The sequence below is a fragment of the Oryctolagus cuniculus genome, chromosome 13, assembly GCF_964237555.1.
Source record: "Oryctolagus cuniculus chromosome 13, mOryCun1.1, whole genome shotgun sequence".
In the NCBI taxonomy this organism is placed as follows: Eukaryota; Metazoa; Chordata; class Mammalia; order Lagomorpha; family Leporidae; genus Oryctolagus; species Oryctolagus cuniculus.
Window position 1 is genome coordinate 61,055,766 of NC_091444.1, and position 23,727 is coordinate 61,079,492.

The window sequence follows — 23,727 nt, forward strand, 5'->3', positions numbered from 1 at the left end:
ATGGGAACTGTAAGACTACTGCCTTTCTCTAGCTGAAATTATATAATAGGATAATCAACACAATGTGCCTAATGGCAAAAAAGTATTTATGTTCCTACTGAATTATTGAGAGAAGTTTGTTTTATTCAACTGCAGTACATTTGTGTTTGGTTTCTTTTTAAATTAATCAAACCTACAGCCATAACTTCCATTGTACACTATTCCACAAGATAAAGATGGAAAAGATTTTTTAAATAAAAAATGAGTTAAATCTGTGATTACAGCATTCCTCTTCGACCACATACACAATTCTAACTGGAATAATCATTACCTGGGTACACTGATGAGGATTAAGACAAAAATCAATTGTGGGCCGGCGCCATGGCTCACTAGGCTAATCTTCCGCTTTGCGGCGGCGCTGGCACACCGGGTTCTAGTCCCGGTTGGGGCGCTGGATTCTGTCCCGGTTGCCCCTCTTCCAGGCCAGCTCTCTGCTGTGGCCAGGGAGTGCAGTGGAGGATGGCCCAAGTGCTTGGGCCCTGCACCCCATGGGAGACCAGGAGAAGTACCTGGTTCCTGCCATCGGATCAGCGCGGTGCGCCGGCCACAGCGCGCTGGCCGCGGCGGCCATTGGAGGGTGAACCAACGGCAAAGGAAGACCTTTCTCTCTGTCTCTCTCTCTCTCACTGTCCACTCTGCCTGTCAAAAAAAAAAAAAATCAATTGTGAATCTTCTGTGGTTCCTTGACTATTTTAGCAATCAGATTCTAAGCTTGGGTTGGTTCCAGTTAGACTCTGTTCAATCTTTATGATTCCATTTTCTCCGAACAAAAATTTTGACAACACCTCCACATATTTCCATTTGCTGCCTTTTTTTTTTTTTTTTTTTTTTTTGGACAGGCAGAGTTAGACAATAAGAGAGAGAGACAGAGAGAAAGGTCTTCCTCTTACGTTGGTTCACCCCCAAGTGGCCGCTACGGCCAGAGTGCTGCACCGATCTGAGCCAGGAGCCAGGTGCTTCCTCCTGGTCTCCCATGTGGGTGCAGGGCCAAGCACTTGGGCCATCCTCCACTGCCTTCCCGGGCCACAGCAGAGAGCTGGACTGGAAGAGGAGCAACCAGGACTAGAACCAGGTGCCCATATGGGATGCCGGTGCCGCAGGCGGAGGATTAACCAAGTGAGCCATGGCGCCGGCCCCTCTATTTGCTTCTTTAACCAGCCTTTTCTGTAATAATTGCAAAGATATACTCATTTCAGATCACATTTCCTGCAATGGAAACTCATCTCAGAAACAGGGCTCTCTCTGAATGAAATAAGCGGTGGTCTATGGAGGGCTGGAACATTCAGGCAGGGCTGCAGCGTGGAGCTGAGGAGGAGGCAGTTTAACAAACTACAGTTCTGACACCCACCGATTATAAGACAGCATCCTCTTTCAGGTCAAAAATGGTCTAGGGCACTGCCAAAGCGTCCTCTGATTTTGACGTTGCATATTATTTATTTTCAGGGAGTGAAGACGTTAAGATGCTAACTGTTGATTCCGAACTTGCCATGACACTCATCCTGGCCTGCATCCTATGGGGGGGGGGGGGGCAAGCAACTCCCCAAGAGGGAGCAGGAGAACGAGTGAGCCTGGTCCAGCCCACAGCCATGGCTCAGAACTCAAGTTCTATTTCTGACTCTGGCACCATGCAATTATTTGTCCTTCATGTCCTGATGCTTTCCTGGCTATAAAGATGTGATTGACATGGTGGTGATGAGCTTTCTGAAATAGTTCAGAAGGTTATCAAGTGGAGAAGAAATGCAAAAGTTGTCCAGGCAACACTACCTATAGTATTACCCCTATGTAAAACCACTGAAAATCATGACTCCATTAAGCTGATTTTCTATTTGTTTTTGTATTTCCAACAGCCACTCTAATAGTGTTTTGTTTTCCACTTCACAGATTCTCAATTTGCCAGGATGACTTCTAATTGCTATCCTGGTTCTTCTTAAATTTGGGGAAAGTAATTGGCTTTAGCCCTGTTTTTATCATCTCAGGTTACAGTGGGAGAGGAAGGCTATCTCTCTGAGGTCAAAACACTTCCAGCTTAGGAAGAAGAAAGACACTGTCCTCAGAGAGTAGGTGGCCTGGCCCTCTGAGAGAGGAGAAATTCCTGCAATCCACAGGACTAGATTCTGGCAAAAGCAGAACAGCCTGGTTTACTACAAGGCCTCACAATCCCCCGGCCAGGAGGGCCTCCAAGCCACACATTGCATGTGAGGACCTGTGCTGAGTGACCCTCACAAATGGCACCTCTATCAACAGGCCAGTCCAGGATCCCATCAGAGACCAGCGGTGTGACGTGCAACGTAAATATTCAGATCCTCAGCCACCTCAAAGACATTTTCACAGTGTTTTCTGTGGCATCTCTGCTAACATCAAGGAAGTCTCTGGATGCAGAAAGCCATTCATGCTGGTAGCTACCTAGACAGTATAATGAGGACTGAATAATCATCTAACTTTGAAAAAAATTCCAAACCTTTAGTGTTGCCAAGTACCCAAACACACCTTTCAACTATTCACACAAAATTTTTAAAAATTTAACCAAAACAAAGCTCTCACAAATGAAAGAATATTAAGCCTAAAATACTGGGTGTTCCACAATCAATTGCCAAGATGTCTTGGAAGCCCATTTGGGGTCTAAATGTTCTTACAGCTTACATAAGCAGGCACCTAACTTCATAACAGGCAGCCTTTTTATTCTCTGCTCACAAATCTCTGCTTAGTTCCCAAGATCCTATCAGATGACGCGGTAGGTGACGAGTTTGGTTTAGCAATCCCTCAAAACCAGCTTTGAGACCAGTTTGGTGTCTGGTGTGGGCAGGTCAGCTCTTCTCTCCATGGCTTGTTTCTTCTTACCAGGAATGTACTGTTAGCCTAATTCAATTGGTTTTCTGGAATCTATGATGGATTATAAGAGCTTTGAAAATGCTTTGCAAATACAAATGTCACAGAAACACAAAAGAACAGCTATTGGTGGTGGCAATTCAAAGAAACAGAGGTGCTTTGGGGTTTAAACTGAAAAAGAATTAAGTCATTTCAGAATCTTGCTCAGTCAAGGCAAGATTGCTCAGAAAAAGAAGGACAGCCTATAGTCACGATTTAAGCCAACTTGAGCATAGAAGATATTCCGCCTCCAATAACTAAGGCTAAACATGCTGTTGCTTAGCACAATCATAGGATGCTGCTGCACAGACAGGGGATGCAGGAAGGTCTGGGTTCCAAGAATCCAGACGGCTGCAAAAGCTTCATCTTTTCCAGATTTGTCACAAGTGTTCATACCACAGTTCAAAGCACAAAGAACAGCATTAGCTTATCTTAACTTTCTCTGTGTAGAAGGGGTTCAGAGCCGGTGCTGTGGCTTAGCAGGTAAAGCCACTGCCTGCAGTGCTGGCATCCCATGTGGGTGCCGGTTCGAGTCCCAGCTTCTCCACTTATGATCCAGCTCTCTGCTGTGGCCTGGGAAAACAGCAGAAAAAGCAGTGGAAGGTAGCCCAGGTCCTTGTGCCCCTGCACCCACATGGGAGACACAGAGGAAGCTGCTGGCTCCTGGCTTTGGATCAGCACAGCTCTAGTTATTGTGGCCCTCTGGAGAGTGAACCAGCAGATGGAAGACATCACCCTCTCTCTCTAACTGCCTCTGCCTCTCTGTGACTCTCTGCTTTCAAATAAATAAGTCTTTTAAAAAATGGGGTCAGAATATTAGGTTTTGTCAATAAGAGATAAAAATATTTAGCCCATGCAATTTTCAAAAACACTTATTGATAAGGGGAGGTTTTTTTTTTTTTTTTTGGACAGGCAGAGTAGACAGTGAGCGAGAGAGAAAGGTCTTCCTTCCATTGGATCACCCCTAAAATGGCCGCTAAGGCCGGCGCACTGTGCCGATCCGAAGCCAGGATCCAGGTGCTTCCTCCTGGTCTCCCATGCAGGTTCAGGGCCCAAGCACTTGGGCCATCCTCCACTGCCTTCCCAGGCCACAGCAGAGGCGCCTCAATCAGGACTAGAACTGGGGGTGCTGGCGCCGCAGGCGGAGGATTAGCCAAGTGAGCCAGGGCGCCAGCCAATAAGGGGAGATTAAAATTATCTAATAATTAAAACAATAGGCTACATTCGACCAGGACTTGATGTATAATACACCAAGTAAAAACCTTAACATTAACTCTTGTAAAAAGGCAAGTCCCTTGCAATCCACTGTAAAATAAAGCCCAAAATTGATTTCCTGGGACTTTTTATGCCTCCATGCACCCACATATATACATATATATATATGTATATATGTGTATACATATATACATATATATATGTGTGTATATATACATATACATACAAATATATATGTGCATGTATATATATACATATATATATACACACACACATATACTGTAAAACAAAGACTCAAAAATAAACACAATAGCCTCTAATCCTGCTTGTTCACTTCTTTTTTTTGCCCATGCAATTTTCAAAAACACTTACTGATAAGGGGAGTTTTGTTTTGTTTTGTTTTGTTTTCTGACAGGCAGAGTAGATCATGAGAGAGAGAGACAGAGAGAAAGGTCGTCCTTTTCTGTTGGTTCAGCCCCCAGTGGCCACTGTGGCCGGCGCACCATGCTGATCTGAAGCCAGGAGTTTCTCCTGGTGTCCCATGTGGGTGCAGGGCCCTGTGGCTGGCGCACCACGCTGATCTGAAGCCAGGAGCTTTTCCTGGTGTCCCATGTGGGTGCAGCGCCCAAGCACTTGGGCCATCCTCCATTACCTTCCCAGGCCACAGCAGAGAGCTGGACTGGAAGAGGGGCAACCAGGACAGAATCCAGCGCGCCGACTGGGACTAGAACCCGGGGTGCCAGCACCGCAGGCAGAGGATTAGCCTAGTGAGCTACGGCGCCGGCCATGCTTGTTCACTTCTGCAAGAACCCACAAGCATTCTTGTGAGTAGAAGAAGAATCTGCATTCACACACAGAGCTAGTACCTGTTCAAACTGTCAAAATTTCCAAGTTTAAACTGCATTGATCTTAGTCATAAATACACTGGAACCTCAACTGTACAAAATACTAGTTTTACCTGGAGTTCTAGGGCTCCTGATCAAGACCAGACAAAATTCAGAATTTCTTTATTGGCTGCTATACTCTACCTAACAAGCTCAAGGGGTAGGAGAACCCACAAATAACTCAAGGGTTTTTCGAAGCACCATCATCACTACCACTTGAAAATTCCAGGAAATGATGGTGAAGGCAGTGCAAGGAAAAGTAGGACCTTTGATATTCTGGACAGTGCTTGGAATACAGGGGCATTCCATAACTGTTGGGGGCTGGCATTGTGGCACAGCAGATTAAACCACTGCCTGTGATGCTGGCATTCTATGTGAGCACCTGTTCAAGTCCCAGCTGCTCCACCTTCAATCTACCTTCTTGTTAATGTGTCTGTGGGAGGGCAGTGGGAAATGGCCCAAGTTGTTGGTCCCCTGCCCTCATGTGGGAGACCCATATGGAGTTCCAGGCTCCTGGTTTTGGCCTGCCTCAGACCCAGCCATTGCAACCAATTGGGGAGTCAACCAGCACATGGAATATCCCTCTCTAACTCTGTCTTTCAGATAAATAAACTAATCTTTAAGAAAATAACTATTTTGTTGAATAAGATATTATTTGTCAGACTTTCTGGGATAAATCAAAGAGAATCAGTTATTCTTTTAATGGAAAAATAAAAAAGACAGAGAAGCTAAAAATGGGTCTCTGTTCAAGTTCCAGATTTTTAAAAATTATTATTATCATGTCAAACTTAACCACAGAATCCTTAAATGTTAAGATTCTGTAATCTTGCTCAAAAAAAGAAGAGAAAGAAATACCTTGCAAAAATAACAGTCAACCTTACTGCAAGGGTATCTAAAAATAGAATCAAGCTAAATGGATGATACTTTAAGTGGGTAGGTTAAAGATGGCTCTCTCAGCACTTGGAAAGATAGTCTTATCCGTGTCTGGTTTTAATCAGAAGTTCCGAACCACGAATTTTAGTCTTCAACTGTCAGGGTCACAAGACTGGCTTCCATTTAGCCATGGGCTATTCAGAATACAGAAAGAAAGGTGCAGAGAAGGGAGAGAACAGGGGTTGGAGTGGGGTAGGGTGGTGGTTCAGTTTTTCAACAAAGCCAAATCTAGCTTAGGCTAATTTTATTTTGACCTTTCTGTTATGTTGAATATTCCCCATAATTTCCAGGAAGGATGGAACAAATTAAAGATATGGAATTTGGGAAGGGGGAAATTGCTAATAAGGCTACTTTACAAGGGGAAAAAAAAAATCTGTGCTCTGATGGGAAGCTTAGGCATTACTCATAGTACCCTTTCTAGGCTCTTCTACAACTTTAAGTCATAGACAACTGATAGCAAGGCAAAACAATCCTGTCTATATACATGCCAATGAATTCTCTCCAGTAGGACAACATTTCTCTTCACGTAGAATAAAAGTTTGTCTCCATCTGGACATTTCTTTCAATATTCCTGATCTACAAAAGTGTGTATATTTTGAATTCTCTTTTGAACTGGTTATGCTGCCTTATCAGTTTTCTCATTAATGAGTTAAATAACATCTTCACCACAGATTCATATTTATACTAGGGGACTTCAAAAAGATTGTAGAAAATGGGTTTGAAAGGTAAGTTTATATTGATGCAAAAAATTGTAAGATATATGCATAATGTTTCATAAACTATAAACTTTTCTATGAATTTTCTGAAGACTTTCTGAAGAGTCACTCATATTGTCTCTCATTGTAAAGATTTATTTTATTTGAATGGTAAAGTTGGGGGGGGGTCTTCCATACACTGGTTCACTCCCCAAATGTCTGCAATGGTTATGGCTGAGCCAGGCTAAAGGCACAAGCCAGGAGCTTCATCCAAGTCTCCCATGTGAGTGTAGGGACCCAAGGACTTGGGCCATCTTCTTTCACATTCCCAGGCATATTAGCAGAGAGCTGGATAGGAAGTGGAGCAGCTGGGATTCAAACCAGTGCCCATATGGGATGCTGGCATTGCAGATGGTGGCTTAACCCATTACATCACAATGCCAACCCTCATACTTGTATTTAAGAATTGTCTTTCAGTACCTACTTTAAATCTTTCTTCTGAAAAGAGGTCAACATTCAAATAAGCTAAAATATTCACTATTCTTAACTGAATTTTATTGGTTTCAATGAAGATAAACAATAATTACTTCATAAGAATGACAACAGAATTAACAGAAGTCCATCATTTACTTATTTTAAATTAGAGTATGCTTCCCTTGTCGGTGAAATTGACAACTGTCCTAAATCCAGGAATGTGTACTGCATTCCATTTCTACGTCAAACACCCCATTTAAAACTTGGTTTGTGTCTTCATGCTCTCTCTTGTACTGATCACCAAAAATAATACTGGATTTGGATTGAATTCCTTAGCACATTTCTCTATTTCATAAAGATCTTACATTTATCAAGAAACTAAAGTATCCCCATCTGTTAATTTCCTCCATGCTCAAGAAAATTTCCTACATTTTATTACCCCTAACAGGAGTCCTTGTTACTTGTTCTAATTCTTATTTTTCAGCTACAGTTACTCATCTCTGCCTCTCTCTAATCCTCAAGTTAAGAGTTAAGCAACACAGGCAGGATACCAAACATTCCTGAGCTACTATGCAACTCAAGTTAGCTCTTCTTTAATTCCAAGAAGCATTTTAAAATTCTTGAAACAAAACTTTTATTATTAAAAATATATAGATAGCTCTCTCTTCTCCAAAGGAAGGTTGACAAATGATCTTGATGAAATCCCCTGTTTTAATTGTCAAATTCAAAATAGTTAAGACTAAAAATATGCAGATTCTTCCGAAACTATTTTAGGGTTGGAAGCATATGTTAAACTAACAAAAACAAATATATTCAGAATCAAAGTCTAAGTCATTTTTTTACACTAAAAGGTAAAAAATATATTTATAAAGAATCAAAGCAGTAAGTTCAAAGAACTCCCTGAAAGCTACTGATGCCTGGTCATCTGAGCTTAAAGATGTTTAGAGCCTGGAGCCTGAGAGCACAAAGTGGGTATTCCATGGGTCACACCTGCCTCCCCCAAGTTGGCACAAACCACGTGGAGAATTCCTTGGGGAAGCAACCATATTAAAGCTCCCAAGAAACAGCCTTCCATATGATTGATCCTGAGCTATGCTTCCCAAAATAACTTGTTTCCTTGGAGTCTGCGTAATTATGTGCAAGGTGTGGGATATGTGGCAGGGCATAACAAGTGTTGTTCAGCTTCAAGTTATCGCAATATTTCTGGTACTTTCCTCATTTTCTTTTTGAGGGTGAATTCAAGCTTAAAGAAAAACACACCAATGTTTCCCCCTTAGCCCATCCGGCAACTGGGGAAGCAGCTTGTCCTACACAGACAGCAAAATAAATATTCTTTAATTCAAGTTCACCATACTGTTACTATTTTCAGAGACCCAAATAAATGGCTGCCTACACAGAGGGATGAAAGCATTCATTTAGAATGAAGCAGCTCTCTGTGATACACAACCTTCTTTGCATCAGTGTCCCACTCTGCAGTCAGGTGCATTGACAGCTTTCCTCTACATATGGGTAAGCTCCAAACATACGGGGTAAAAGCAGGGAAGCTAGGCATTTCCAAACTTCCGGCCGACTTCACACCAGAGGGAGCCAGGTTGAGACTGCCTCCGTCAGGAGTTCTTCCCTCTGGCTCATGCTGATTTGAAAGTGCTCATGAAAATATATAAGAGGGGAGGCATTTGGCCTAGTGATGAAGACGCCAGTGAGGGCACCCATATCCCACGTCAGAGTGGCTGGGCTTGACTTCTGGCTCTGGTTTCTGACTATGGCTTCCTGCTAGTGAGCACCTTTGGAAGCAGCATTAATGTCTCAAGTAGTTGGGTTCCTGCTATGCACACAGGCGTCCTGGATGGAGTTTCCAGGTCCCAGCTTCAACCGTCAGCCATTGTGGGCATTTGGGGGTCAACCAGAGGATAGGAGCTCTCTCTCACTCACTCTCTCTCTGTCACTCTGTCTACCTCTCAAAACAGAAAATAAAAAGATACAATAAAAATCTTTGTATTCTGAGCCATTTAAAAAGTTAGATATGCATGAAATACATAAATACAAACTTTCATACTGTAAAATAAAGCAATCTAGTAGTATTAGGGGAAAATGTTAACATTGGTTTTCTCATGGTTGTGACTTAAAAATTTCTTACCAAACATCCAATAATGAGCATGTATTCCTTATGCGATCATTTAAAACGGTATCTTAAAAAAGTGATTTGGTTGGCATATTGGGTAGCAGTTTAAGTCACTGCTTGGGACAACTGCATTCCATATTGGAGTGACTAGGTTCAAGTTCCAGCTCTGCCACCAATTCTAGTTTCCTGCCAATGCAGACCCTGGGAGACAGGAGGTGATGGCTTAGATACTTAGGTCCTTGTCAGCCACATGGGAGAACCAGATTGCGTTTCAAGCACCTGGCTTTGGCTTGCCCCAGACATAGCCAGTGTGGACATTTAGGGAGTAAACCATTGGATGGAAGGTCTCTCTCTCTCTCTCTCGTTCTCTCTCTCTCTCTCCTCTTGTCTTTCTGCCTCTCAAATAAAACAAAAAAAATTTAAGTAATTCAGGAGAGCATTTACAATTTGTTAGTCTAGACTCATGACCTATTCTCTTTGCCTTTCCCAGGTTGTCTCTAACTATGCTGCTTAGCTGTACTTCATTAATCATCTGTATTCCTAAGTGAGAGGAACAACATGGCTTACATTGGATATAATCTAGCAACCTTAGACGACTGACATTAATACTTAATGAAATGCTACATCGAGATTTTGTTTTTAAGTTTCACTTTAGAATCCCTATTTGGACATCATATTTTGAAATCCTAATAGAGAAAGTACACATTGTCCAAGTTCTAGGACTGCAAAAGAAAAACCCTTTGGAATCCTTAATATCCAGTTACCCACATGCCAGCTACAGCAATAGAAGCCACCGTCACACACCAGGTATTTCTGACACTATTTTTCCTGCATCCCTACCAAGTCCTTAAAAGACTTTAAGGGCAGGGGCCAGCGCTGTGGCTCAGTAGGTTAATAATCTGCCTGCAGCACCAGCATCCCATATGGATGCCAATTCAAGTCCCGGCTTCACCTCTTCCCAACTCTCTGCTATGGCCTGGGAAAGCAGTGGAAGATGGCTCAAGTCCTTGGGCCCCTGTAACCACATGGGAGACCTAGAAGAAGTTCTTGGCTCCTGGCTCCTGGCTCCTAGCTTCAGATCAGCCCAGCTCTGGCCATTGCGGCCATATGGGGAATGAACCAGCAGATGGAAGACCTTTCTCTCTATCTCCCTATTACTGTCTGTAACTCTACCTCTCAAATAAATAATAAAGTTTAAAAAAAAAGGCTCACACACAGCTCCACTTGTGTCTATTAGAGATGTAAGGGAAATTTTACATTAAACATGATTTTATCACACAGTAAATAAATATGTTTATCACTACTTTATTCCCAGATTTTCCAGTGTATAAACATATAAATAAAATTCCTAAAATTTTGAGAAAAGACAGCTGTAACAACAAACTAGAGACCCTACTTTGGTAATTGGTTCCAATAATTAAATAATGCTTAATCCTCAGTTTTTTACATATACAAAGTAAACATCCTTAATACCTAGCCCATATTAATATCAAATATCTGAAATGTAATATATGTAAAACTATATGCATAGCATACAGCATCAAAGGTTTTATGGAGACAGGCACTTCAGAGGGCGACCTAGCCCACAGAAGGCCACCAGCAGGGTGAGTAGTCCCATATTTCTTCAGTCACTGGGCTTACACCCAAAGAGCTGCCTGCAAGGCTTGGCTTTCTGAGCGATTCATGAATTAGCAGATTCAGAAATCACCAAATGCCTGATATGTTTATCAAAGTTTAAGAAACCTCACTTAACTCATAGTTGCATTTTTAAGATGCTATTTTTGGAGGGTTTTATTTATTTTTAAAATATCTTTTGAGATAATATATTTTTATACATTATAGTCAAAGGCTTAATAGTTCTACTAAATAAAGAGTTCAACAAACTTACAGTTCAGAAACAGGCCACTGCTTTAAGAAAAGGCAATACCATAGCATATGTGTTACTTTGCATCAACATTATTTTATCCATCCAGGAGGCTGCCTTGTGCAGCTTCTTCAGACAGGGTGACCATAGTTTGTAGAATCAACTGGACCACTTGGGAGAGTCAAAAGAGGGGCTATTTTTAATTCCTCTGGGACAACAGCCACAAACTGAGATTATCTTGGGCAAACCTGGATGTTGGGTCCATCTTGTCTCTGAACTTAGTCCACTCCCTTCCTCATCTCATTTCATAAATAAAAAATATACTGAGAGATTCTATGATGTGCCCAAGGTCGTGGGGACACTGTGCTGCTGCTACTGACCCAGGGTCTCTGACTCCCCTGCAATGGGAGTCCTACCCAGGTAAGGCTCATTGTGGGGCTTATGCTCCCATGCAGGGCAGACAGCACAGTGGGTAGAAGTGCCACCAACTGGCTCTTTGACTGCAGCTGAGCAGGGGTTTTTACAGGGTTGGAGAGGCATGGTAGCTCCCAACCCACACATAGCACTTTGATCTGCACCTAGTCTAGAGTTCTGGCTTCTCGCACTCGGAACATAGCACCTGTATTGGCATCCAGCCCAGTGTTCTGAGCATGCACTGGTGTTCTGCTTGCACACAATACATTCAAAATGGCAGTGGTTCTCACTATCACACTCCAGGACAGCCACATATAAGTCGCATTGGGCTACTCTGGGCTTGTGCAGGCAGTAGGCATCTTTTGTGGTCAGGGTGTGGATGCTCCTGGCTCAGGATGGGCTTGGAGCCAGGTGAAGATGGATACATAGACCAGCAGGTGGACACATGTCCAGTCGGGATGGGCTTGATTTAGGGAGTCTTGTGTCTGTCCTGTCTCATTACTTGCATCACCTTTCATCTTTTAGGGCTAAGATCAGTTCTCATAAGGAAAGAGGTGGCCCAGAATCCTTGCATGCATGTAGTCCCCCACCCCATCACTTTTCTGGGGTTACCCTGGAAATTCACTTATCTGAGAGGGTGAGGGCCTGCTTTGTGTCTAAATAAAATCTCCCAGAAGCAGTCTTTGCAAGAAAGCTCCTAAAAATAACCTGTGTAGAAGGCGCCTTTCAGTGTCTGTCCTGCTTCTTCCCCTGTCTGTCCTCTGTGGGTAGTAGAAGACATAAGAATCCAATTCTTCACACTTGGTTCCCACATCCTGTCTTCAAGCCAAGCTCCTTACTCAGGCAGTGGATGCAATGGTCAGGGGAGCTAGGAGAGGCCAAGCTCAGCAAGCCCAATGGAGGTCAGGGCCAGTGCACAGGCCCAGTGTGCAGCAGGGAGCCAAGCTCCCTCCGCTCAATGCGCGTCCTACCAGTATTGACATCACACATGGGGGCACAGGCTGTAGATGTTAAACGGCTTCTCTGCCAAAGGGCTGTTTTAAAGCACAATACTCTCCTCCTCTCCCTACTAAGGCTAAAATTCCAAGAATCAGACAACAGGGTTACAGACTCAGAAAGATTAAAATATCGGTGATCCCTGGAAAGGCAGGAATTGGGGACCACTCATTTCTAGGAATAGACAGTTACGATGTCCAGAGCAAGGAAGTCATTGGAATTCCGGGGTTGCAGGTGGTGCACAGGTGGGAGCAGGCAAGACGCTGAAGTGGCTGCAGCAGACAGCAGGAAGGGTGAGGCACTGGGAGGAGAAAGGAGTTCTCAAACAGGCAAAGGCAACAAGGACCCAGCAGCTGCTCGGTGGTTTTGCCATGTGCCGCTTTCTTTCATAATAAAGCATTTCTTAACCACAACAACTTCTTTTCCTTTGAGAATCGGACACGCCCCATTCAGGAAACTTGAGTTTTCTTTAGCCAGTTGAGTTCAGGGCACTTTGCGGTATTCTCCCTGTATGTTTCAAGACTCCCATAATGAAAAGTAAAAAGTAAAGCAGGATTTTTTTTTTTTTTTTTTTTTTTTTTTTACAGTTTGGAGTGAGTTTTTGGTTCTGCCAGTTCTCAACATGCTAGGCTAAATCCCTGTGCAGTTCTGATCTCCCAGAGGTCCAGGAGATGAAAACATGGTGCCTGTAGGAAGATAGCACCAACCTATGCTCCTGCCCCAGGAGCGTCTAATTTTTTAGTTCCCTGAAGAGCTGACTCAGATGCTGAAGCATCCTGTACGCTGGCTTCTTTTGGAACAGAGTCAGACATTGCAACAGCAAATTCCAAAGCCCTGGCCTTCAGGGGCATGTCCTCCCCATGTCCCTGTGGGGCTCACTGGGTGCTTCCTGTGTCCCTTTCCTACTACTCTGCATTTCTGTTGGGCAAGGCAGTGGCTCGAGCTTGACGTGGAGACAACCTCTGAATAACAATACATTTTGCGCCTTAAAATTCAGTTTTCTCACTCTCATCAGATATTCCCAGTTTTACTTGTTTAGACATTACAAAGTCATAGACAGGCGCAGCTTTCCACAAAGACAGGAAGGTTTTGATAAGTGAAAAATAAGCAATACTGAATCCCAGGTATGTTACAAGTCCAAGCAGAAGGCAACAAAATCAGAAACAGTTTAGTATCAAAACATTGGGCCCATAAACAGCTTGGATCAGAAATCCAGCTCAAAACTATGCAATGAAACAATTAGCATATAAGATTTTTATTGTGACATAGAACCACACATTCTATACTTGGGAGAGAACTTCCCAGTTACCACTTCTTTTGAGCCAGGAGCCAGGAGCTTCTTCCAGGTCTCCCATGCGGGTGCAGAGGCTCAAGGACTTAGGCCATTTTCCACTGCTTTCCCAGGCCACAGCAGAGAGCAGGATTGGAAGTGGAGCAGCCAGGTCTCCAACCGGTGCCCATATGGGATGTCAGCACTGCAGATGGGGGTTTTACCCGCCATGCCACAGCGTTAGCCCTCAGTTACTACTTCTATACCCTCAAGCACCACTGGAAAAGTTACTTAATTTTCCTAGCTAAAAAACCAAAAATGTTAATGTACATCTTTGAAAATTATTGTGAAAATCAAATAATATACAAGATTTTAAAAGTACCTAAAAATTCTAATAGTTGCCTCTCTATACAGTGAACAGTTTGAGACAACAGGAATAATATTTCAAAATCTACCCCTCTTTCTAATCCACTGGCAAAAATCCATAAATAAAAATATCACATTCACTATCTAACTGGAATTTTATCTTTGGCTTTGGTGTTCTACTTTAAAAGAAACAAAACAAAAAAAAACTGTGCTCCAAAATCTAAAATAAAGAGCCAAAATACATAATAGGACAATCATTGACCTCATATTTCAGAAAATTTCTATAGAATAGAAACATTATGGTCTGTATAACATAAGACACATGGTTTGCATTTTCCAACTGACAACCCTCACCCCACACCCCAGCTGAACCTGATCCTCACCAGGAAATGCCTCTCCTCAGAAATCTTTCAAAATTGAAAAATAGGGGCTGGTGCTGTGGCGTAATGGGTTAAGCTGGCTCCTGAGATGCCAGCATCCCATGTGGGCACCAGTTCATGCCCGGGCTGCTCCTCTTCTGATCCAGCTCTCTGCTGTGGCCTGGGAAGGCAGTAGAGGATGGCCCAAGTCCTTGGGCTCTTGAATCCACGTGGGAGACCTGGAAGAAGCTCCTGGCTCCTGGCTTTGGATCAGCTCAGTTTCAGCTGTTGTGGCCATTCTAGGGAGTGAACCAGAGGATGGAAGACCTCTCTCTCTCTCTCTTCCCCTCTCTCACTGTGATTCTTTCAAATAAATAAAATAAATCTTACAAAAAGAATTAAGAACAGAACTTTGTACTACAGAAAACTCTTTTTAAAAAATAGAAAAGTGTGACTTTCTGTAGGTAAGTTTTAAGTAGATTATAATTCTGCTTTTAACATTTTCAAATGTTAAAAATAAAACACTTAAATGAAGTTATAATTCATATCACTGTCTTAATTTTAAAAATGATAAAATGAAAAGAAAGAAAACCTACCTTGAGATTAAATTCTACATCTGGTATGTTAACATGAAGCAAATTCTACTTTTTTTTTTTTGGTAATCCTAACAAATTTTCAATAAAATCTTCCTCAATAAAGCTTATTTATCATTGGCTTTCCCATGCAGAGAAAGATTTTATGTCACAGACTTGAGCGCATAAAGAATTTCTTACAGCTTTCAGTTCCTTTGAAAGTAAAACTTGTCTCATGAATTAAAGATAGCCCATGAATAGTGCCAAAGCCCTGGGATTCTGTTCCAACGACTACACCAACTCAAACGCCAGCTTGAGGCATCCTGGTAAAGTTCCAACAGAATACAGAGGTGAGATTTCTCCAGAAAGAAAACCAAAGACATCTTGATAGTTCAAGTGGTTCCAAACTGTCTGATACATGCATGTTTTCATCCAGAAAAGCAAGGCTTCCACAGTCAGTACAAGTTACCCCTTCCGGTAGGAGTCTTCTCACTTCACATTAGTGCCTCCTGGGTCACAACTCTTCCACCTTCCTCTCCCACAATTTCAACCACTGCCTATATGCAGATCACAGATTTGCCAGATGAGTGTAAGAGTGAACCACCAACTGTGCTTGTGCAGGTAAAAACACCTTCTAGTTTATGATCTGGAAAACAGTGGGAAGGGGAGGGTGTGTGTGTGTATAAGAGAAATAAAATGAAAACATACTCAAAAATCATTTTCCTTAAACTTCTTTAAAAAAAAAAAGATTTATTTATTTACCTGAGAGGTAGAGTTATAGACAGAGAGAGGGAGAGACAGAGAGGTCTTCCATATGCTGGTTCACTCCCCAGATGGCAGCAGTGGCTGGAGCTGGGCCAATCTGAAGTCAGGAGCCAGGAGCCAGGTGCTTCTTTCAGGTCTCCCATGCAGGTGCAGGGACCCAAGTACTTTACTGCTTTCCCAGGCTATCAGCGGGGAGCTGGATGGGAACTGGAGCAGCCAGGACTCAAACTGGCACCCCTGTGGGATGCCAGCACTGCAGGCAGGTGCTCAACCTGCTAGCCACAGCGTTAGCCCCTCAACTTGTTTACAAAAATGAAATTCTTGGGGCCAGCGTTGTGGTGTAGCAGGGAAAGCCACTACCTGCAACACCAGGGTTCCATATAGGAACCAGTTTGAGGTCCCACTGTTCCACTTCTGATCCAGCTCCCTGCTAATGCACCTGGAAAAGCAGTGGAAGATGGTCCAAGCCTTGGATCCCCGCACCTACATGAGAGACCCAGATGAAGTTCCTGGCTCCTGGCTTCGGCCTGGTCCAGTCCTGGTCATTGCAATTGCAGCAACCTGGGGAGTGAGCCAGCAGATGAAAGATCTCTCTCTCTCTCTCTCTCTTTTTTTTTTTTTTTTTTTTTTTTTGACAGGCAGAGTGGACAGTGAGAGAGAGACAGAGAGAAAGGTCTTCCTTTGCCGTTGGTTCACCCTCCAATGGCCGCCGAGGCCAGCGCGCTGCGGCCGGCGCACCGCGCTGATTCAATGGCAGGAGCCAGGTACTTCTCCTGGTCTCCCATGGGGTGCAGGGTCCAAGGACTTGGGCCATCCTCCACTGCACTCCTGGGCCACAGCAGAGAGCTGGCCAGGAAGAGGGGCAACCGGGACAGAATCCGGTGCCCCGACCGGGACTAGAACCCAGTGTGCTGGCACTGCAAGGCGGAGGATTAGCCTAGTGAGCCGCGGCACCAGCCTTCTCTCCTCTTTCAAATAAATAAATAAATAAATCTTTTAAAACAAAGATGAAATTCTTGCACTTAAGATTTTCCTCCCTTGGAAATGTCTCTAAAAGTACTTCACAAGCTTTCCTCCTAATCTTTGCTTTCTGTTCTTTCTGGAAGCAGGAGTCCCGTTCCCAGGGAAACGGCGGTGGAACTCTGACTGTCCTCCAACGTTATCACATGAACGCCTCTGCTCACCGCGGTGACTCCCCCACCTGCCCCGCCCACCGCGCCTGGTCTGTAGGTGTCTCCCAGCTGTGGCTGCAGTGCTTTCTGACAGTTTTCTGAGGCTGCGTTCATTACGTTTCCCAGCAAAGAATTAGATTCCTCTGCCCACTCTCGTGGAAAATCTAATTTGGGGCTCAAGTTTCTCAGTCGGTGAGTGTGGCCTAAAGTATAGGGTAGACCCCAGAACAAAACACAGTGCCCCTGACAGGCTACAAAGGCAAAGAGTGGCCTTAGCACCTTTTAATGCCTGCACCTGTGATTCTCCACTGCCAACCAAGCATGTCATTTGTCACAAGGGTCCTTCTGGGGGCACAGGTCTCTTAAGGCTGCCTTTCTCTCTTCCTTTACATTCCTGCACATCAAGAACTTTCTCTGGCCATCAAAAGCTATCTGAAACTCCAGTTCTCCTTCTGAGCAATGGCTGCATGGACAATAGACAGGATACCTTAGCACAGCTGCTCATTTCCCTGCACTAAATGATGGCTCATCCTGTAAATATTTAGCCTCCCATCTAGACAGAAGCTCCTGGTGGATAAACAGATGCCCCTCATTAGTTTGTTACTTGTCAGTACCCCTGTCTTGAGCTTTAAGTCAGGAGCTCTGATGCAGAGGATCATATCTGCTTAATTGGATTTCTACACCAGCTCTGTGGAACATGTGGTTATTTAATACTTTTCTTAATCCCTACTGATCACTCTCAAATTGATGCCTTCCTCACCATTGCTTCTGTGAGCTCTCTCGTTCTAATCCCACCACTTTATCAGTAGAGTCTCATTATAAGCTTGCTTTTTTTTTCCCCCCTGGGGGACCCTCAGCATCAGGTCCTTGCCTACTAGGATTTATCTTGCAAACAGTAAACTATGTTATGCATTGTTCTTCCTAAATTAAAAACCTCTGAAGCTCTGCCCTGCTTGGAAACATCAAGTCCACACTCACCCTGGCATCCCAGGCCCTGCATAACCTGGCCATCTTATCTACCCAACATTCTCTCTGAATATAAATACATATCTTGAGCTTCAGAAGCTCCTCTCCTATTCATACTTCCTCAAGCATATTACGAGCCACAGACACATCTCAGAACGCAGAGCTGGGCTACGAGCCTGTCTGGCCACCTTGGCTACTTCTTCCTTCTCTACTCTCACCTCTGACCCCCATAGGGTCCCAAGAAGTAGTGGGTGTGAGGGGGTTTTGATAGTGCCAACAGGGCAAACGCTTATATTATAATTACCATTCTCTCCTTCCCCCCAAATACACACACACACACACACACACACACCAGGCTTTTCACACTATTTCCCTAGCCAAGAATGCTGTTTCTCTCTCCTCTCCATTCAGTCGTTAGTTATTTCTCAAATTAAGGCCAAACTAATTCTACTCCTCTACAGCTCTTTCTTCATTATTCTCCACCCATGATGATTCTCTTTGTTTGACCTCCCATGACTTTTAGTCTTTATATAAGCATCTGGCACTTAATCTTAGACAATGTGTTATGATCTAGGTGTTCTGGTATGTCAATCCTACTTTAAAAGTACACTGGGGGAGAAGAGGGGAAGTGGAAAGCTGGTGTACAGAGTTTCAGTTTGGGCTGGGAAAGTTCTGGAGTTTGATGGCAGTGATGGGTGTGCAATAATGAGAATTTAAGTAACGCTACTGCATTGTACAAGTAAAAATGGTCAAAACAGCAAGTTTCAGGTCATATATATTTTACCACTAGAGAAAATCAGAATCACCACGGACCAAATCTCATGCTTCATCATCCCTCACAAGTCCAAGTGTAGCACTAATTAGACCACTTGGTAAAATTAAAAGATATTTGCTGCACAAGATAACAACAATACATGAACATGTTAAGGATGACTTTTCAGTGTAAAAAGTCCCTTCAACATAAATCAGGCTAACCATCTGATCCAGACAGAAATATATGAGTAAAGAAAGATGGGAATTTATCCTAATGTCCTAGTTGAGCAAACTGAGACTCAGGAAGTTGAGTGACTCAATTGTGGGCACACAGACACTAGTGAACAAAGGTGACATTCATCTGGGCCTCGTAAATCTAGGAACTTTCTCAAGCTTTATGCTCACTATTCACCTTGTGGGAACCAACAATTAATGCCTTTTCTCCTAGGAAAATCTTTGCTAGGGTATGTTTCACAAGGCAGGGCAAAGAGCCTGCACATTGTGCTCTTCAATCAGCAGCTGTTTCCCACACAATACTAGCAGGGGCAGCATGAGGACCCCGAGCTCTCCAGTGAACCCCAACCTCATGGGCAGCTGCCTGACTCACTGTGAGAACACATTAGCCCTGACACCAGACAGACAGGAGTGCTCCAAGGTGAATCAGGCCATCTCCACCGTGAAGGGTGCGGGAGAACTTGTATTTCTTTAGGGACCATTAAAGACCATCAGAATTCCTCTTCGAAAGCTTTGTGGATCTCCTAGCCACACAGATTAAGGACATAAAGAACCTTTTACATATTGACAGGCATAGCTCATTCCCTTAAAAGGCCTGTTCTAGTCTCCCCCGTGATCAAGGACAGGGTGCTGTGCTTACGAGATAGCACACGCGCTCCGCATTGCTGCTTTGACAAGTCACTTCCAGATTAGGCTTCAGTTGAGCTAAGGCTGAATGTGCTCCTTGATCAAGGAGAAGCTTGTTTCTAGACACCAAAGCTCTAAAATTTTCAATAGCCCACTGAAGAGACGCCCAAGTTACCTGAAAACTAGTAGTCCTAAACTGCCCTATCTGGAAAAATATTCCAGTTCCAGGAGTAAGCGTCAGCATTGCAGTCTCCTTAGCATGTCATTATTAGGAGTGTGTATCTCTAGCACTACAGGAGCTGTCCTGCTACCCATGAGTTATGTATAAGTAAAATACACTCTTTTCTATAGGAAACGTAAGTATTGCTATCTCTGTGAACTAAACACGCCCCTGAACAGTAGGGCAGGCATTCGCAAACATGCCTCATACCAACGCCAGCACTTTCTGGATCACCTCCTTAAAAAGGCACTATACTTCTACTAAGACTTTCTGTGGCAAGGCATTCCACACCAGGGGCAGGGATTTCCACAGCCTGAGAGACTCTCCGGATTGGGGATATAATTAGGCACCACATCCATTAGAGTGCTACAGACGTCATCATGTGCTACCAGCATCTGTTGACAGATCTCATGCCCAGCATATCACTGAAATGGCAAGTGTGGAGAAGGGAGCCCACAATAGAAACAATGGCATTTTAGCCTTGCCCTGTTCCAACTGCTTGTCTCATGGGACATAAATAGAGGTCCCTGCCCTGGCTGTAGTGAGCTCACAGTTCAGCATTATTTTACTGACTTGAGCAGGTTCTACACCAAAAGTAGGAAGACAGTATTTTCTGGATCTGTGTCCTACTGTAGTACTGGGTTCCTCCCTCTGCTGGAATCCACAATACTCCACCCTAAGAAAAAAATTCTTAAACTTTTTAGCAATTGTTTGAACTAGGATCAGGAAGCATGTTTGTTTTTTAATAATACTCTTTATTTGAAGTGCTTTGCAATTATCATACAGTCACCTAGGAATCCTAAACCTAAAAAAAAAAAAAAAAGACAATGCCATTGTACCCAAAAATACTGTAAATACACTAAAAACTAAATATGGCAGAAGATGTGTATCAAAATGGCTTTGGGAAATTGACATTAGCTCTAGCCTGCCACTATACTGTACTTTTTTCCAAAAGTATTAACAGAAACCATTTTGATTATACCATAACTTTCAAAAATGATGGATACACTCTGTGTCCAATTCCTTAGCTATTTCATTGTTTGTCAAAATAAAAGCAAATTTGAAAAAAAGACTAGGGATTTTTTTGTTAACCTATGAAAGAGATAGTCATCAAAATTGTGGAGAAAAAATTTTAAAAACACTCAGTACTAAAAACCAAAGTCACTTTCTAGCTTCTCTGTTCTAGCATCACCATCTGATGATGCATCAACTTGTCCAGCTGTCACATTAGCAAGCCTTGGGTCATGTGCTTCCTTCACAATCAGTCCTTTAAAAAAAATCATAGAGGGTTTGACATCTTGCTTTAGACTCAACTTCCCTTTATTACTCCCATTCCCTTGTTTCCAAGAGAGGTAGAAGACTTGGGAAACTAAGGCAGACACTGAAGTGTAGATGAATTAGAGCTTTAAAATAATACTGGTAAGTGGTAATTCTAAAAGAGAGGGTAGATGAGAAGTGAGAGATCATGATATAAAAATAGTGCTTGGTTATTTGAAAATTATCCAAACATGAGACCCTCTGGCTTTCCGAGGCTAGCATCATTGGGAGAGAAGTATGGGATGTGTGTTTTTCACCATCACACACTTACTCACCATATACTACCACACGATCTCCCATGGTGGCAGCTACACATTGATTCCAAGGTGCACTAGGATCCACACAAGTGATCCATTTAAAAGCAGGCCCTGGGAAAGGAAATCCACTTTGCCCTATGTCCATGAAAATAGAGGGCCAAAGCATGGGGCACTTAGGCCTTTGTCATGACACTGTCATCCTCAGGTTGGGTTAGCAGGTCTCTGTGGCCACGTCTGCCCAGCCAGGCTCTGTGCCCACTCAAACAGGAGGCAGGCTTTAGCCTACTGGGGAGCATTCCCTATTTGTTCCAGCCACCAGGATCAAGAAGAAATCTTGAAACGGTGGAATGTTCCACTGGGCCCCCGGAGAGCAGAGCGCCAACCAGCATGGGCAGGGAGCTTTTAGAAGCTGTCTGACTCCTTCGACCCTATGTGCTTACCTCAATGAGCTATAAATAGAGTGTGAACTAATTATTACTTTGTCGTGAATACCCAGTGATCACACAGCATCCCTCACGAAGGGGGCTCAAACATTGAATAAATGACTTTCCATGGCTCTTTGGGGGAAGTCCTGTAAGAACTGGAATGCAGTCGCTGTTCAATTTCCCTTCTGTCATTTGCAGAGAGATGGGCTGGGTTGGAAAAGGGCACATCAGGGCCAGTGGAGTGTAACTCTGCAGCCAAGGTCACGGACTCAGGGGTCAGGAGCAGACCTGAGACTTTCAGAGTCACTTCTACTGCAAGGCGTCAGGAGAAACAGAAGCACAGGTAACAAAGACCTGTTTTCCCTTTCACGGTGGCCATTCTGCAACCGTGATGTTACTCACACACGCGCCCGCGCGCACACACACACACACGACGGCCAGTGCCCTTCCTGTTCCTGGACGTGTTTTCCTTTTTATTGCTCTCCCCACCCCGCCCCCAGGGCTGCGAGGACACAACACGACACACCACCTCCATACAGCGCCCTCTCTCAGGTCCTTGGACCAGCGATGCCCAAGGACCGGAGGCGCGAGCGCTGTGGAAGGGGAGACCAGGACACACAGACACGTGGCCCGGGCCCTGCTGACCTTCCTCTGCTGCTTCTCCCAGGCCGGGTCCAGGAGCAGGTCTCGGTCCCACTCCTCCTCCTGGATCATGTACTCATCTTCGTCATAGACGTAGTTGTACTGCACGCCGGGCTCTATCTGATTCATGGCGCTCGCGTGGACGGGGTTGCGGCGGGATGCGTTGGGAGCTCGGACGCAGTGGCGGACAGACCGACAGGGGCGCGGCGGGGGCAGGCGGCTGGCTGCTGGCTGCTGGCTGCTGGCTGGCGGGCGGGCGCGGGGTGACCTTCGCGCGGCTCCTCACGGGGCGTCTAGCCTGGGCGCTGGGTCGCGGGCGAAGCACCAGCTCGGGATGCGAGCAGCCGCCGCACCGCTTAATAGCCGCGCCGCACGTCACGTGGCCGCCGAGCCGCGCCCCCCGCCCCGCCCCGCCCGCGCTGCCCGGCCGGCCCCCGACACCCGGAGTGCGGAGGGAGAGCCGGGGGCCCAGCACCTCCGCGGTCCGGTGCCCTGGTCCCTGCCGCCCCCAAAGCGCCGTTTGGGCGCGTGCGGAAGCCACCGAGAACGTGTCCAGCGGTGCGAGCGGGCGCCGGCCCCCGCTTCCCACCCACTCTGCTCCCTTCTGGCTCGGGGCGGGGTAACCTACGGGCGCTTAGGTGGTCGGGGACCTGCGAAGTTAGGGGCGCACGGGAGCCACGGGATGGACACCTACGAGGTCTGGGTCGCTGACCACCTCCAACACAGCCAAGTTTTCCAAGTATCATTTGCGTGGTCACCTTTTCCATATTTTTTCCACATATTCATTGGCTCTTTCATGCACACACTAAAGAATACAGTTTAAAAGCTGCAAAATACTCTTCTTCCTGCCTTCTGCCTTCCGGGGAAATTAAGGCAAAGGACTTGGATCAGCTACCTTTAAATGTCAGGAACCAGACCAAAGGCAGGAAGTGTCTGCTCTCAGCTGCCAGCCATAAATTTCAGGGAGCTGACAATGGAGGACAAGCAGTCAGCTTCGGGTTACACTTCCATCTCGCCCTCTTCTGTTGCGCGTTCCTCCTTTCATGCCCATGGTGCTGTACCTGTTCCCTGTCAGTTACTCCTCTGAGGCAAGCAAAGCAGAGCCCCTTGGGACGAGCAGGCTGATATTTAAAAAATCAAACCTGTATGAAGCAGCAGGCTACAGAGGAGAGCTGATGGGGCACCTGTCTCCAATGAAGTATACATCTGAGTTGAATAAAATTGTCCACTAATATTACAGAACTGTGGCATTTATAGCTGAAAATATCACTGGATTTATCC

The 23,727-nt window shown here is 44.6% G+C and overlaps 1 protein-coding gene across 1 annotated transcript in view; it reads right to left on the bottom strand.

Moving 5' to 3' along the window:
• The window catches only part of ACTN2 (actinin alpha 2), a 76,549-nt gene extending 53,704 nt beyond the window's left edge, over positions 1 to 22,845 (bottom strand). The window contains exon 1 of the mRNA XM_051821489.2: positions 22,450 to 22,845. Coding sequence (XP_051677449.1) covers positions 22,450 to 22,575 — 126 coding nt within the window. The 5' untranslated portion in view covers positions 22,576 to 22,845. The remainder of the gene's footprint in view (positions 1 to 22,449) is intronic.
• Between the last annotated feature and the right edge of the window lie 882 nt (positions 22,846 to 23,727).